Below are 14,250 nucleotides of genomic sequence, written 5' to 3'. Positions count from 1 at the left end.
TACAACACCGTTGTTTTATTATTTCCAGTTTGAAGAGTTCTTCGATTACGAAAAAATAAAACCAACAGAAGTTTAAACAGCTCTTTAAACTGTAAATAATAGAACTCCTGTTTTGTTTCGTGTATTGCTTCATTATTAATTTGACAGCTTCTGTCAAAAGTGTATTTTTCATGAACAATTTGGGAAATCCTTTATAATTTTTATTTATAAATTTGTTTAAGTTTTATTAATGGAACATAACTTTTAAATTATATGTACTTACTATATTTCGATGAGTTCACAATTCAGCAAAAGTTTCTGTGGGCCTAATTCAACAACAGCTATCGTCAAATCATGATAATAAATCATAATCAGTGAATCGTTACTAATTCGGTTCCCACTGTAAAATAAAAAACAATTAAATGCAACAAATATATTTTTCAAACAAGGCTAGGTTTGTTCGTAACTATCATTGTTTTAAACATTCCTATCTTAACAGTGAGGTTTACATGGAACAACTTATTTTAGAACATGGCTAAACTGAAACATACACATTCAAAAACATTTTTTATAGCAACTTTAAAGTTAAAATCAATGTTAAAGTTTTCAATTCGCTTGTTTTTGAGTTCTAATAGTTAAATAGACAACGTTGTAAATGTTTTTGTTTTAATTGTCCCAAAAAAACGAACCTTAACGAACTAAGACACCTACGAACAAACCACGATTTTTGACAGCTGCAATATAAAAAGGACTGTTTCTTTACAAAATGTTTGTGATTTTAAGTCCAAAGTCTCGTCGGAACTTGTGACTTGAAATCACAAGAATTCAGAGTAATAAAAGGACGAATCTTAAATTAATTTCTTACCTGTAAGTTTTCATCTGCCTCATACTCCTTTTATCTATGATTTGTTGTGTTATCGATGTAAATGATGGAAAACTGACTTGTGGCAAACTAAACGGTTTAGCCAAGGTTGTTGTTATAAATCCAAGAACTGCACTCAGCAGACAAATTGCAAACTGAGTGCGCCTTTTTGAACATAGCACCAACATTTTTTAAAAATTTGATGAAATTTGTTGTGAATTCGTTGCAAACACGTTATGTTTGTTTTTATAGACTTAAGTTACTAAATGCATTGAGAACAAGATTTTTCTCTGTTCTCTGTTAAACAGATTTGTATTCTTTATTTAAGTTTTACATAACATAGCAGCACTCCAATTCTAAAAAATGAAAGCAGAACCTAATAATATTAACACTATTGACAGTTCATCCCAAATAATTTGACATGTGTAAAAATTTGAAAACTAAGAGGACTTATGAGCCATGAGAATTTTAGATATTTGTTCACATAAATTTCGTTTTCAGCAAGAAATGTTTAATTTTTTGACAGGTGTCAAAAGTCCAAACTATAATCTATATTTGCAGAACTAGTGCGCCTGCAAATGAACGCGCCCAAATGTGTTCCTTTTCAAGTTGGTGAAAACTCTCGTTTGTAATTTTAAAGTTTTTATTTAAAATTCAAACTTCAATGTTGAAATCCAAAGACGTAATCGATTTCAATCTTATGCGTTTATAATTTCTTAATGATTCAACCAAAATATAATGAAGTTTTTTTCAAGTTTATTCTTCAAGGCTATTTGCCCTTTTGAGATTCCTAATTTAACTTTGCCTTTGAATTCTCGATATAAAATCTCACGTAGTATGGCGCTGTCAACTTCCGCTAAGTGTCAGATGGCATCGACGTTCGACGTCGTTTTATCAACTACTATAAACTTAATGAATAATAAATATCATGCGTGCACAAATAATTAATTTATTTAACACTCCTTATTTACATTTATTGCTAGAGTCAATCACAAGAGTGTCTTAAGTGACATAACTTATAACTCTGAAGGAACGTCAAATATCCGTACATGGTTCTATGCGCACTGAGAAATACACCTAGCATAATTATTTCCTATTATATTTTTATTTATTTGTAAAGATAAATACACAATGATAATTTCTCTTACACTTTCACTAAATTTTTTGTTAAGTATATTATAATTGTATAAAGTGGCAAACAAACCAACATTATTTATTGTTAAAAACTTTTTGAAAGAAATTGCAGAAAAATAACCTTAGAAGTACCATAAATAAAGTGCTTATAATTTCTTTGAGATTTGTTTGTAAATTATGATTTAAGTGGTATGTAGTTCAGATGGGTTAAGCTTTTACACAAATTAAGGGTGCCATTTGTGCAAATAAGAGACAACAGATCTTCAATTTTATGACAAACCCGATAGCAGGAAGATGATTACAAGGATACAAATTGGGGTTCTTTCACATCATCGCAAAATGTCAAGTTAAATGTCATTATGGAAGATCTTTGAAATTCAAAACATATTTAAATTACCTTAGTGTCACAATTCTCATTTAACGAGTGGACACGAAAACAATTAAAACAAAATTAATTGCTTACAATCAAAAACAGAGTAAATCTTAAAACTGTTTCGCTACATATAAGTGATAAACGTCATTTACACAATCTGTTTTAGTTACGGTTATAAAACGTGGGTCAGCAAATATATAGTTTTATTACCGACGCGACTAAAAGTTTATTTTTCATAAATTTTAGCACCGAATAAAATCACATTTGTAAAACAAAAACTTGTAATAAATAAACTAATTTAATTAATACTAAGTGGATATTTTTTGAAGTCAACAAACATTTAGGATTTTTTGACAGATGTAGTTTGTATGACAGTTAACATGTGAAAAAAAGTTTAAGTCTAACAAAATTAAAGAGCATATTTATTACAATGCAAACATGGCCTAGATCAAGAAAATTAAATAAATAAATCAAAAATAAACTTTAAATGATTAGATAAATTGAAATTGATATTGAGGAATACCCGCATTCCATATAAACCATGTTACCGACAGTGCTGTACATTGATTACCCTCATTTGTACATAACAAGGTTAGGTTTATCCAAAACTGGAACATAAATAATTGCATATACAAATGTATGTACGTTGATTTTTTTGATTGTAAATTACATTACACATAATAAAATGTATCTACAAACAAAAAAACAATCAGAGAATACAAAACTTTTTGAAATAAATCATTTACCATTGAACAGCGCTAAAAATATCTGGTGTAAAAACACCAGAAGAATGATTTATTCAATTTATTTTAAAATTTAAAGTTTTATGTTTCAAGGTCGGATTTATGGTTGAAGTATTGTGAACACGTCATAACTGCTAAATGTGGTGACAGATGATGTTTTGTCCAAAATTATGCGGAAGTCATTCATGGTAAAATTTTTGAATGCATTTGACATTTGAGTAGGTATATAGCTTTAGAGCAATATGTATATATGCCTCTATTCTAGTTGTCAGAATAACCTTCTGAATTCTTAAAAAAGAACTTTATACTATGTTAAGTATACAAATATAAAATAAAAATGGTGGGAGAGTTAGAAAAAGTGTTTAAAGTCTAGCTTTATGAAGATTACAATTTTGGAATTGTGTATGAATTTATTTCTTAACGAAGCTCTAAAGTCAAAAAAATTCAATCAAGTAATTATCGGTTTATCTTTGAAACATCATTTTAAAAATATTTGTCGACCATTTTTTCACACCTAATCATATCTGTAGAACTCGGTTCAAATTTGTTTTAAGATCTTAGTTGAATGGAACTGAGTTCCGACTTGTTTTTTGATATTTTTGTATCATCCCGTGCTTAATTCCGACTGAAAATTCTGACATTTTACGAAAAAAATTAAAGACATCTGTCAGTTTTCGTTGGAGCGGATTTTATTTTAGGATTTAGTGTTAAAATTCGCACATTTTTTTAAGTAAAAATTGTGTTTCGTATTTTATTGGTATTCATTTAAGATTAATGTTCTTTTTTTAATTTATTCTTTTTTGATAAATGTACACATATTCGTGTTGCACTAAACATCTGTACCTTCATAAAGATCAATAGAAATTGGTTTCGACTTCATTTTTCCACTGTTTCTAAGAAACTCGAACAACTCTCTCAAATATTAAAGTCCTGCAATCTCTTGAATATCATATGCATGCAATTAAAATGATAGAAATTTGACAAGGGACTCTCTTACATAAAACATCAAATAAAATTGTGCAGAAAATATACCAACCACAGAGTATTGAGTTTCAGCTGTCAGTTGAATGAATAATTATGATTAGCTGTCATTTTGACATAAATGGAATTGACTTGATAGTTAATTTGATTTTTCTTGACTAACTTTCGAGTCAAGTTTCCAATAAAGTTGTTGAAGTCTCAAACGACCAAAAACATTCGAATGCTTTTAATGAAGCTGAATTGCTGTTAATGTCAAAATAAGTTTTTTATTTACTGGACCTGGTCATTTTATTTCACTACCAATTATTTTTAAAGACAAAATAAAATCACTTCCTTGTCACTTTCACTATCCACTGGGATAGAAAGTATATACAATTTTGAGACGTCAAAAAAAGTTCAGTGTGAACATTGATATATAAATCAATATGGATCATGAGCAACAATGGCTTCGTTCAATCTCGCGTTTGATAGTTATCTTGGATAGTTAAATGCTTTAAGATAACTTATTGAACGTGTTTTATAGCTGCATTAAAGAAGCTGTCAGAAAAGGAATAAAGTTTGAGCAGTTTAGGAAAAGTAGACAATATATTAGATTTAAAGCTCAAATATTAATTTAAAAAAAGAGGCTGGGATGCGACCCACACTGATAACTTCCCATCCCGTCTGTCGATTTGTCTTGCTTAAAAGTTTGTCTATATGTATTTTTACCAAATTTGCGCACTATTTTTTATAGATTTTATTTTTTTATGAAAAAAACGGACTGTTGGATTTTTATATAAAAATTACTGAATATTGAAAACAATATTTTCTCTGAAAAAAAATAAGTTTGAAGCCAATATTTTTAATTTTTGAAAAGCTATTTGAGCCGAAAGTAAATTTTTACCAAGTTGTAGTAGTTTTTTTTTAGAGTTTTATTTTTTGTAACTGTCAATTCGAATTTTTTAAAAATTTTACTTAATGTTGAAAACAATATTTCTTATAAGATAAAATTAGTTCGAAGCCAATATTTAAAATTTTTGAAGAGATATTTGAGTCGAAAATCAATTTTTTCCAACTTTTATACATTTTTTTTTCAGGTTTTTATTTTTTTTTTAAAAAACTGTTAATTCGATTTTTCTCAAAATTTGTCCTAATATTAAAAACAATATTTCTTATAAGAAAAAATTAGTAAGAACCTATTTTCTCAAAGTTTTTAAAAGATATTTGAGTCGAAAATCATTTTTTACGAACTTTTGTTAATTTTTTTTTCGGTTTTTAATTTTTTGTACAAAAACTGTTAAATCGATTTTTTTTAAAACTTTTACTGAATGTTGACAACAAGATGTTTTAAAAGATAAAAGTAAATTAAAGCCAATATCTTAAAGTTTTGAAAAGATATTTGAGTCGAAAATCAATTTTTACCAACTTTTATACATTTTTTTTTAGGTTTTATTTTTTTGTAAAAAAACTGTCAATTAGATTTTTCTCAAAATTTATCAGATGTCAAAAACATCATGAAATCATATTTCAGTCGTAAAATTTTGGAGGTGACAAATTTTTTTTTTCAGTTTTATTGATTTATAAAAAAAACCGTTATATTGATTTTTTTCAAAAAATATACCTGTTTGGTATCACGTTACAATATATTATATGAAATTTAATTCAAGTCTCTAGCATTTTTAGTTTGTAAGATATTTAGGGTTAACCAAAATGTTCACCTTTTTTTCAAACTGCTATGGTAAAAAAACCACCCACGCAATTTTCTTGAGAGCCCTTTCTGCCTTATTATCTGTATAACAAAATTTATTTGAAGTCGATATCTCTTCTGGTTCTTGAGCTATGGACGACGAAAAAAATCCCATAGGAAGTTAATAAAATAAATGGATAATTTGAAACCAATTTTCAGGTTCTCATAATTTCAATGTTGATCTATCAGATCTCATAACCATACATTTTTGTATCGCTTTGGATTTTACTTTTGATAACGCCGCGCCGCTGTTTTGGATCAGGTATTTTCGTACACGTTAAACAATAACGTAGTACCCGTGGCATGATGGTTAGTGCGTTGGAATATCATGCCAGATATCTTGGGTTCGATCCCTGCCTATGCCATCTAAAGTTTCACGGGTACTGCCTCTTGTCATGAAAAGTGTTTTCTCAAATTAGCTGTTCGGATTCGGCTTAAAACTGTAGGTCCCCTCCATCCCTAACAACAGTACTCCCACACAGGAATGGTTGATAGTGTTGTTAGTCACTAGGCGCCTAGTTTTCAACGGACTGTTGCGCCACCCAATTATTATTACAAAACACTTACAAAATATATCCAGATATCCTATCGAACTGAGATTGAACGCACCCATTGAACAACAAAATTTAAAATTGTACCGTCTTTCCTATTTTTGAAATATCTCTTCGTAAATAAAACCTTTATAACTATCATCGAGGGACTATGAGGCGAGACCTAGGGTGGAATCGGCTAAGGTGATAGTTGACTATCATTTTTTTGATAATCAAATTCATTCCATCTGTGTAAGATGATTCAACTCAATTCAATTCGATTGAACAATTTCAGATTCAAATTTTCAAAATTCATTGTTGCCATTATTAAAATTTTAAATTGATTCCTATAAAACATTTTAATAAAAGTATCAGATTGGCTGTTTTTGAATAATATTCTTACTTTTCTTGATTTTTTTCGAATTTCGAAAGCTTTGTCGGTCACAGGAATGTGTTCTTTGAACGAAAATTAGCTAACTAAGAAAATGATCCAGTCGTTTGTGTAAGCGTCTGGTAGCTCTGAAAGATCAAATTCGATTATTTGGATTGTCATTTAGCATCAATCAACTTAGCCGATTCCACCCCTGGTCGCTATGAGACGAAATTAGCTCTTGCAGACTTTTTTGCCTTAACATTTGTATTTAAAAACCTCCACCGCCACATTGCGGTTACGTCGAACGTTAACTCCATGATAACACTACAGGTTTTATATACAAAGACGTCAAAAAAATCACTCGATACAGATATTGCCATGGTAAAGTAGTGTGGGCATCAGTGAACAAATACAAATTGATTAATCAAAAGTGAAGAAACATATTGACGGTTATAATAGCTCTACTCCCACTGAAAGATGTAAAATTTTGCTTGCAAAGGTTTAAGTAGAAAAATAAGACTTTTAACTAACTCCCGCCATCTTGATGTCCCCGACTATAAATCGATCACTCAATTCGTGACCATTAATAAACTTCAATTACACATCATATTATCGTTTGACAGTAAGTGGCTCTTCTCTTAAGTCACTCCATTCACTGGTTTTTGATCTCTCATAGTCAACATGGTTAGCTACACTTCCAATGCTCCAAACAGAGCATCTCTATCACTCTATAATCATTTATCATAACACAAAAGATTGATTATTTTCCATGTCTTGAACTCTTAATTGTTGATTTAAAGTGAAAGCACTCTGGCACATTCACTCTACACATGTTTTTGGATACAAGATTTGCATTTTTAACATAACTTAAACTAAACAAACAAAAGTCATCGAGACTAAACAGTAAAATATTTTTCGGGGACAAGTTACTTTTAGTAGTTCAAAAATTAGTCAACAACTTTATAACCAAAACAAAAGTGACTATCTTTTAGTTATAACTGGTTTTGTGTTTTAATGGGATTGATGGTGATCTTTGATTAAATTATTCACAAGGTTGCAAGACGTTGCAGAATCTTAGTCAAACTATATTTTGGTAGCAGAATAATTGCTACAAAATAAAAAGATTTAAACTTTTTTTATCGACCGTTAATTATTGAATATTGCACACACATATCCGTCAGCTTGAACTATTGAGTGTGTTGCCAAACCACTGTTCCGATATTTACTTATTTGAAATTGAACTGTTGAGATGTTTCGTTTCTCAAAATCTTGAATTTTCATGGATCGAGTTTTGAAAACCATCAGTGTTGTGATTTGAAAGATATTAGCTAAAACGAACCACATTAATTAACATTGCCAGTGTTGACAGTGGTTTTTTAAACTTTACCATACAAATTGGTCAAGTATTAACTTTCAACATACACAATTTATATTTACATAAATAAAAGAACTTGATTAATTGAGAAATCATTAATCGATTAGCAAATTTTATGAAGAAAAACACCAACGAACGAAACAAGTCTTCTGAGCCAACAATATAGAAAGCGAGTACGCGCTTAAAAAATACGCAATTTAAATTTCACACCACACACCACAAAATTGAAAACACGGTTCGTTGGCTTGGCGTCGCGACTGTTTATTTCGAGACCCAAACAAGTCGGTTTACCGGCGACTACTAAAGACTAAACTAGGCTGCACAATTGGACAAAGCCAAAAGCAAGCAAGCTGCACACCTGAGACCTGAGCTGAGCACCAATGACGATGATGATGGAGCCAGCAGTCTAGTAAGTTAGTTGGTGGCTCAATGAAGGTCTTGAAAAAGATGCTTTTGCACAATGTTTGCTATACCTTTGTTTATAGAAAAAGATACCTGCTGCTTTTGTTGTTCATACGAAATATAGCAACATGTTCGAATAAGCTTGGATCGATCATTTTGTGGCTTACAGTTTGGAGTTTGAAGTAAGTACCTTTAGGCAGATATCTAGAAATTTAGACGCTAGACATTTACCAGTCTTGTTGATGTGATCTACTTAAAATCTGAAGCAGAAACTTTGTGAATTCGAGTACTTGTTCACCTGTTGTCGATGATTTCGAAGATAGCCTTCTGCCAAATTTATAGAAAAAGATTGATCATCAATAAAATTAATGCTTTTCTATTAGGATCACCATTATAGATCGTTTTGGCTTGCCTAAAGCTTTTACGAGTAACTAGATCAATTGAACGATCATCGATTCAGGATCAACCTTAATAATAATAATAAATTGGGTGGCGCAAAGGTCCGTTTGAGAACTAGGGCCTAATGACTGACAACTCTCAACCATTCCTGTGTGCGAGTACTGTTGTCAGGGATGGATCAACCTGATGTCATATAATTACAAAAACTAGATAATTTTATTACCATTCAAAACGTCTTCTATGCATTTATTGACAGTTTTAGCCTTGAACTGTGATACACCATAATGGCTCGAAGTGCCTTATGTTATTTAAATATTTAAAAATGTCCGAATTACATAATTCCTTGTCGTTCAAACAAAACAACGAAAAAATAGTTCTCCCGAAATTGTTCCATTTTACTGATTTTTATGTCTGTCAGATTTTTAGCTATCAACGTGTTTTTTTTTGTTGCTAACACTTTACTACACAAACTTTGGAAAACTCAAATCTTGAATTTATTTGAGATAGCTTTTAGAACGAGGCTTTAAGAAAATTAATTTAAAGAATTTGAAATGTGTCAAACTTTTTTTTAATTTGTCAAACTTTTTTTTAATTGGTGGATTTGGATTGCGTAAAAAAATGATCTTTTCGTGCAGAATGTTTAACGATTGAAATTTTTGTGATCAAGCTGTGAAATACGTCTTTTGACTGGATAAACTTCAAAAGAAGGTCTAAATTTACATACTTACATAAGGTGGTGCTACAGTCCGGGAGGACCTGGGCCTCAACCAACATGCGTCTCCAGCCAGCTCGGTCTCAGTTTCGCACGCCAAGTTGGTTGAGATCCTCTCCCACCTGGGTGCACCATCTGAGTCGCGGTCTTCCTCTACTGCGCCGTCCCACGGGATTGGATTCAAAGACCTTCCGGGCTGGAGCGTTGATGTCCATTTGCTCTTCATGACCTTGCCATCTTAGCCGTTGGACTTTAATTCTGCTAACTAGGTCAGTGTCGCTGTACAGCCCGTACAGTTTGTCGTTATATCTCTCCTCCGTTCTTCATCTATACGTACGGGACCAAAAATCACCCGAAGAATTTTTCTCTCGAAACATCCTAAGACGCTCTCATCTTTCCTTGACAGGGTCCAGGGCTCAGCGCCAAAAATGAGAACCGGGATGATGAGTGTCGTATAGATGATCCAGAGACGATTTTACTTCTCAATTGCCTTCTAAGTCCAAAGATGCAGCGATTTGCAAGAGTTATTCTTCGTTTGATTTCAGGGCTGGTGTCGTTGTCTGTGTTAAAAGCGGTGCCTAGGTAGACAAAGTCTTTAACTACCTCAAAGTTATAGCTGTTCATGGTGACGTTTCGTCCAATACGTCGTTGTTCAATGACGTTTTTTGATGACAGCATATACTTTGTCTTGCCCTCATCGACCACTAAACCCATCTTCTACGCTTCATTCGCAATGCTCAAAAACACTCCACTGACATCACGCTTTGATCTTCCAATTATGTCAATATCATCTGCATATCCAAGTAATTGGATGGACCTTTGGAAGATTGTGCCTCTAGTGTTGACGCTTGAGTTTTGCACAATTCTTTCCAGAACGATGTTGTAGAAGTCGCATGACAGTGCATCGCATTGTCTAAAACCTTTTTTGACATCAAATGCATGGGTAAGATCTGTTCCGACCTTGATAGAGCAGCGTGTATTCTCAATTGTCATTCTGCACAAACGGATAAGTTTGACAGGGATGCCAAAACTAGACATTGCTCTGTAGAGCTCTTTCCTATAGATGCTGTCATACGCGGCTTTAAAATCGATAAAGAGATGGTGGGTATCGATTTGAAGCTCCTGGGTTTTTTCCAAGATCTGCCGTAGTGTGAATATTTGGTGGATAGTGGACTTTCCTGGTCTGAAGCCACACTGATAAGGACCAATCAGTTTGTTAACGAACGGCTTCAGACGTTCACATCATACGGCAGAGAGGATCTTAGGAGACTGATGATTCTGTAGTTGGCGCAATTTAGAGGATCTCATTTCTTATGTATCGGGCATACTATGCTGAGATTCCACTCATCGGGCATGCTTTCTTCCGACCATATTTTGCAGATGAGTTGGTGCATGCTCCGTACCAAGTCATAGCCTGCTGCTTTGAATAGTTCGGCAGCGATGCCGTCAGCTCCAGCAGCTTCGTTTGACTTAAGTTTAGATATAGCTATCTTCACTTCGACAAGGTCGTGTAGGCGGAATTGTTGATCTGCTTCGCCGAGGTTGAGTGGTTCTATCTCCTTTACTGCGGAATTCGGTCCGTCATCGCCGTTATATAATTTGGAGAAGTGGTCTTTCCACATTCTCAACATAGACTGCTAAGGTGTTTCCCTGATCGTCTTTACAGGCTTCGGTTCGTGGCACCCTTGGGAGGTTTTTTTTACCGTTTGGTAAAATTTACGAACCTCATTCCTGTTGTGACATCCGTCTATCTCCTCGATCGCTGGCTTCTCATGATTTTTTTTTCCTTTCTCCTCTTCTGCTCGTAGAGCTCGTGAGCAGCTCTTTTCCTTCTGTGTAGCGTCGTTTCGTCTCGCTGCGTGCGCTTGCCGGCATTCATCGTCAAACCAGGGGTGAAACCTAGCACTTCAGACCGCATCTCTGATGGCTGGAAGGCAATGTTGCCACTGGTTTTCATGTCCCCTTGTAGATATTAAGATGCGTGAACTGCGTACTTGCTACCTGAACGTCTCGCCCCGCAGCGAAATCGACCAGTCTGAATCCGTTTTTGGAGGTGGTGTCGTGAAGGCTGTATCTCCCGATTATGCCACCAAAGATGTCTTCTTTTCCTAGCTTGGCATTAAAATCTCCTAAGACAATTTTAATGTCATAGCCAGGGCACTGCTTATATTTCTTGTCCAAGAGCTCGAAGAATTTGTCTTTGGTGTCTTCATCTTTCTCCTCTGTTGGGTCATGCACGCATATTAGGCTTATATTGGTGAATTTAGCCTTGATGCGGATTGTCGTGATGCGCTCGCTCACACTGTTGAAACTCAAGACTTTTTGCCTGATCCTATTTTCAACAACAAATCCCCACCCAAATAGACGGTGTCTTTGTTCTCGGTAGCAGTTGACGTAGTATATATCGCAGTCTTTTAGTTTGCGTTTGCCCGGTCCATCCCATAGCACGTTTTGGATGGCGGTAATATCTGGCTTGCAGCAGTTTATGGCTTCAGCTAATTGTTCGGCTGCACGTGGTCTATTAAGGATCGTACAGATCCGAAGTTCGTTGTCCTTATTTCGTTTGCGTGGATTGTCAACAGTGAATCCGTCCGTATCCGAGGCTTGTTGGTGCTTCGCAACTAAATATATTTTTACGTGGCCAGGAAGTCACCCCGACGGCACAACCCCCAACCTGGAGGGCCAGATCCTTAGTATAACTCCAAGGAAGGGGAGCCTGATAAACAGCTCCTTACAGGCCTAGGCTTTGAATATGTCGAAGAAGCCCTATAAGGTGTTCACTAAGTAGTTCAACCTTACAGGAACTGTAGACGCCACAGTTGATTCCATCTCGAGAATTCGTCCGCTGCCGCTTGGATAAGGAGAGGTGCATTAGTAGAAACACCTCTAAGGTTTAAAGCTTGATGTTATAAATCAATTTGACAGATAAAAGTCTAATTGGTGTTGGTGCAAAAAAAGCAAAAAAAAGTAAATTTGAATCTGTAAAGCAAGTATCCATTTTACTAAAGAGCCATCGCAAAAAGTTTGGACGATTAAATTTAGTATCAAATCAAAGATGGAGTTTCTGTTTTTCAACGAAATGACTGTTTATATTCTGCGAGATACAAAAGTTGAGACAGATTTTACGAAATTTTTAGTTCCTTGAAAAGGTTAAAAATACAAAAATAAATTTATGTTTGTCTAAAAAATGGAAAACCCTATTCGTGTATGGTGAGCTTTAGACACTCAAACAGAATTCAATTTGCATGATGATCGTGATTAAGCTTAATAAATTGGTTTGAAGGTGAGAACTTCGACTTGGAGCAGAATTGTTGTGTTGCATTTGAGTTTGATGTGAAATTGCATCGAAGGCACTTATGTATATTAGACTTTCAAGGCGTGTGTGCGATGATGGTGCAGAAAAATCGTGTCGGCATATTTCAAACAAACAATTATCATCGTAGAAAGTACAACGAAGGTGAAGTGTTTTTTTTTGTTTCTTTTTCTGCCAGAAGATGGACTGATCAAGATACCTAGATACTTGGCGTTTTTTCGTGCTTGTGGGACTTTGTTGTTCATAAAGGTATAGTATACCTATCTTTAGCCATGGAGTCTGGAGTGTAGGTTTCATGTTCGTCGAAGTTCATAATCTCTTACAGTCTTTATTTATGTTTTCCGGAATGCAAAGCGAACAAGAAAAATTGCACTCAGAGGCTTAACGGAAAGGGTATATATTGTTGCTGCCTTGAGATGTAGTTTTTCCTATTAGCAAGAGCAGTTAAATAAGACTTGTGTATAGATTTATTGCTTCTTTGTTTGATACCTAGTAAAAAAAGAAGAAAAAAAACGGGTAAAAGAACTACCTTGAATATTAAGATATTTCTTTGAAGTTGAAAACCAAACCCATGAAAATGCAATCGATCGTGTTGGATATTAAGAGAAGTTCATGACGAAGCTGTAACTGGGTCAGAGTTTGAGATTGTAAATCTTACGACTTTCATGTTTCATTTCATTTTAAGGTTATGTCGTGAACGAGTGCAGAATTGAAACGATTGAATACTCAATCAAGACTCAATTTTTGGTTGGGTTCCTTCGAGAACTGGTATCACAAGTTTGGAAAATAGTGACCTAATTTATTATACTATCCCAAAAATAGATCAGAGAAAATTGGACATAATGACGAATATTACTTCAAATTGTTTTGATAGCTTAGTTCAAATCCTTTGTAAACTACTACCTAGAAAAACAGAAAACTAGTGCGTAGTCAGTAACAACTGTCAACTTTTCTAGTTTTTAAGTAATTTCAGGGAGGGGAGGACCTACAATTATATGCTAAATCCTTAATTGGAGGACTTGTCCATTTCTCGTAAGGGGCAGTAAAGTAAAAAAAAAGTGGTACAGGCAGGAGACAACATCGCATCGTTTGCTCGACGTGGTGACCGTTTGATAAGCGAGAACGACTTACATTGGATTAACCATATCCAGACATGTGATATTCAAGCTACCTTCTCAGTAAGTAGGAGCAAAAGAAAAAATATTGCTATGAAGAACCGGCCCCAACGATTTCAGGCAGGCACATCCCTCACGAGTCGGTCATGAAAGTGAAACACAATTGTGATAAAAACACAAGTGATGCGATTTCTACTATAGGAAGTGTTTACTTGGAAGGAAAAAGCGTTTGT

At 34.0% G+C, this 14,250-nt stretch overlaps 1 protein-coding gene across 6 annotated transcripts in view; it reads right to left on the bottom strand.

The window, feature by feature from the left end:
• Positions 1 to 14,250, bottom strand: part of LOC129946730 (phospholipase A2 hemilipin) — a 55,881-nt gene that overhangs the window by 20,872 nt on the left and 20,759 nt on the right. For 2 of the 6 annotated variants that reach the window (XM_056057029.1, XM_056057030.1), the window contains exons 2-3: positions 845 to 1,197; positions 263 to 379 (exon numbers count right to left, since the gene is read on the bottom strand). In XM_056057029.1, the coding sequence (XP_055913004.1) occupies positions 263 to 379; positions 845 to 1,029 (302 nt within the window). In that variant the 5' untranslated portion in view covers positions 1,030 to 1,197. Of the gene's footprint in view, positions 1 to 262; positions 380 to 844; positions 1,198 to 8,088; positions 8,410 to 14,250 lie in introns of those variants that run through there. The other 4 variants (XM_056057031.1, XM_056057027.1, XM_056057025.1 and 1 more) reach the window with 4 other exon arrangements.

This window comes from Eupeodes corollae, chromosome 2 (assembly GCF_945859685.1).
Source record: "Eupeodes corollae chromosome 2, idEupCoro1.1, whole genome shotgun sequence".
Classification (NCBI taxonomy): domain Eukaryota; kingdom Metazoa; phylum Arthropoda; class Insecta; order Diptera; family Syrphidae; genus Eupeodes; species Eupeodes corollae.
The sequence above is the reverse complement of the archived record's forward strand: the minus strand, read 5'-3'. Positions and strand labels throughout refer to the sequence as shown.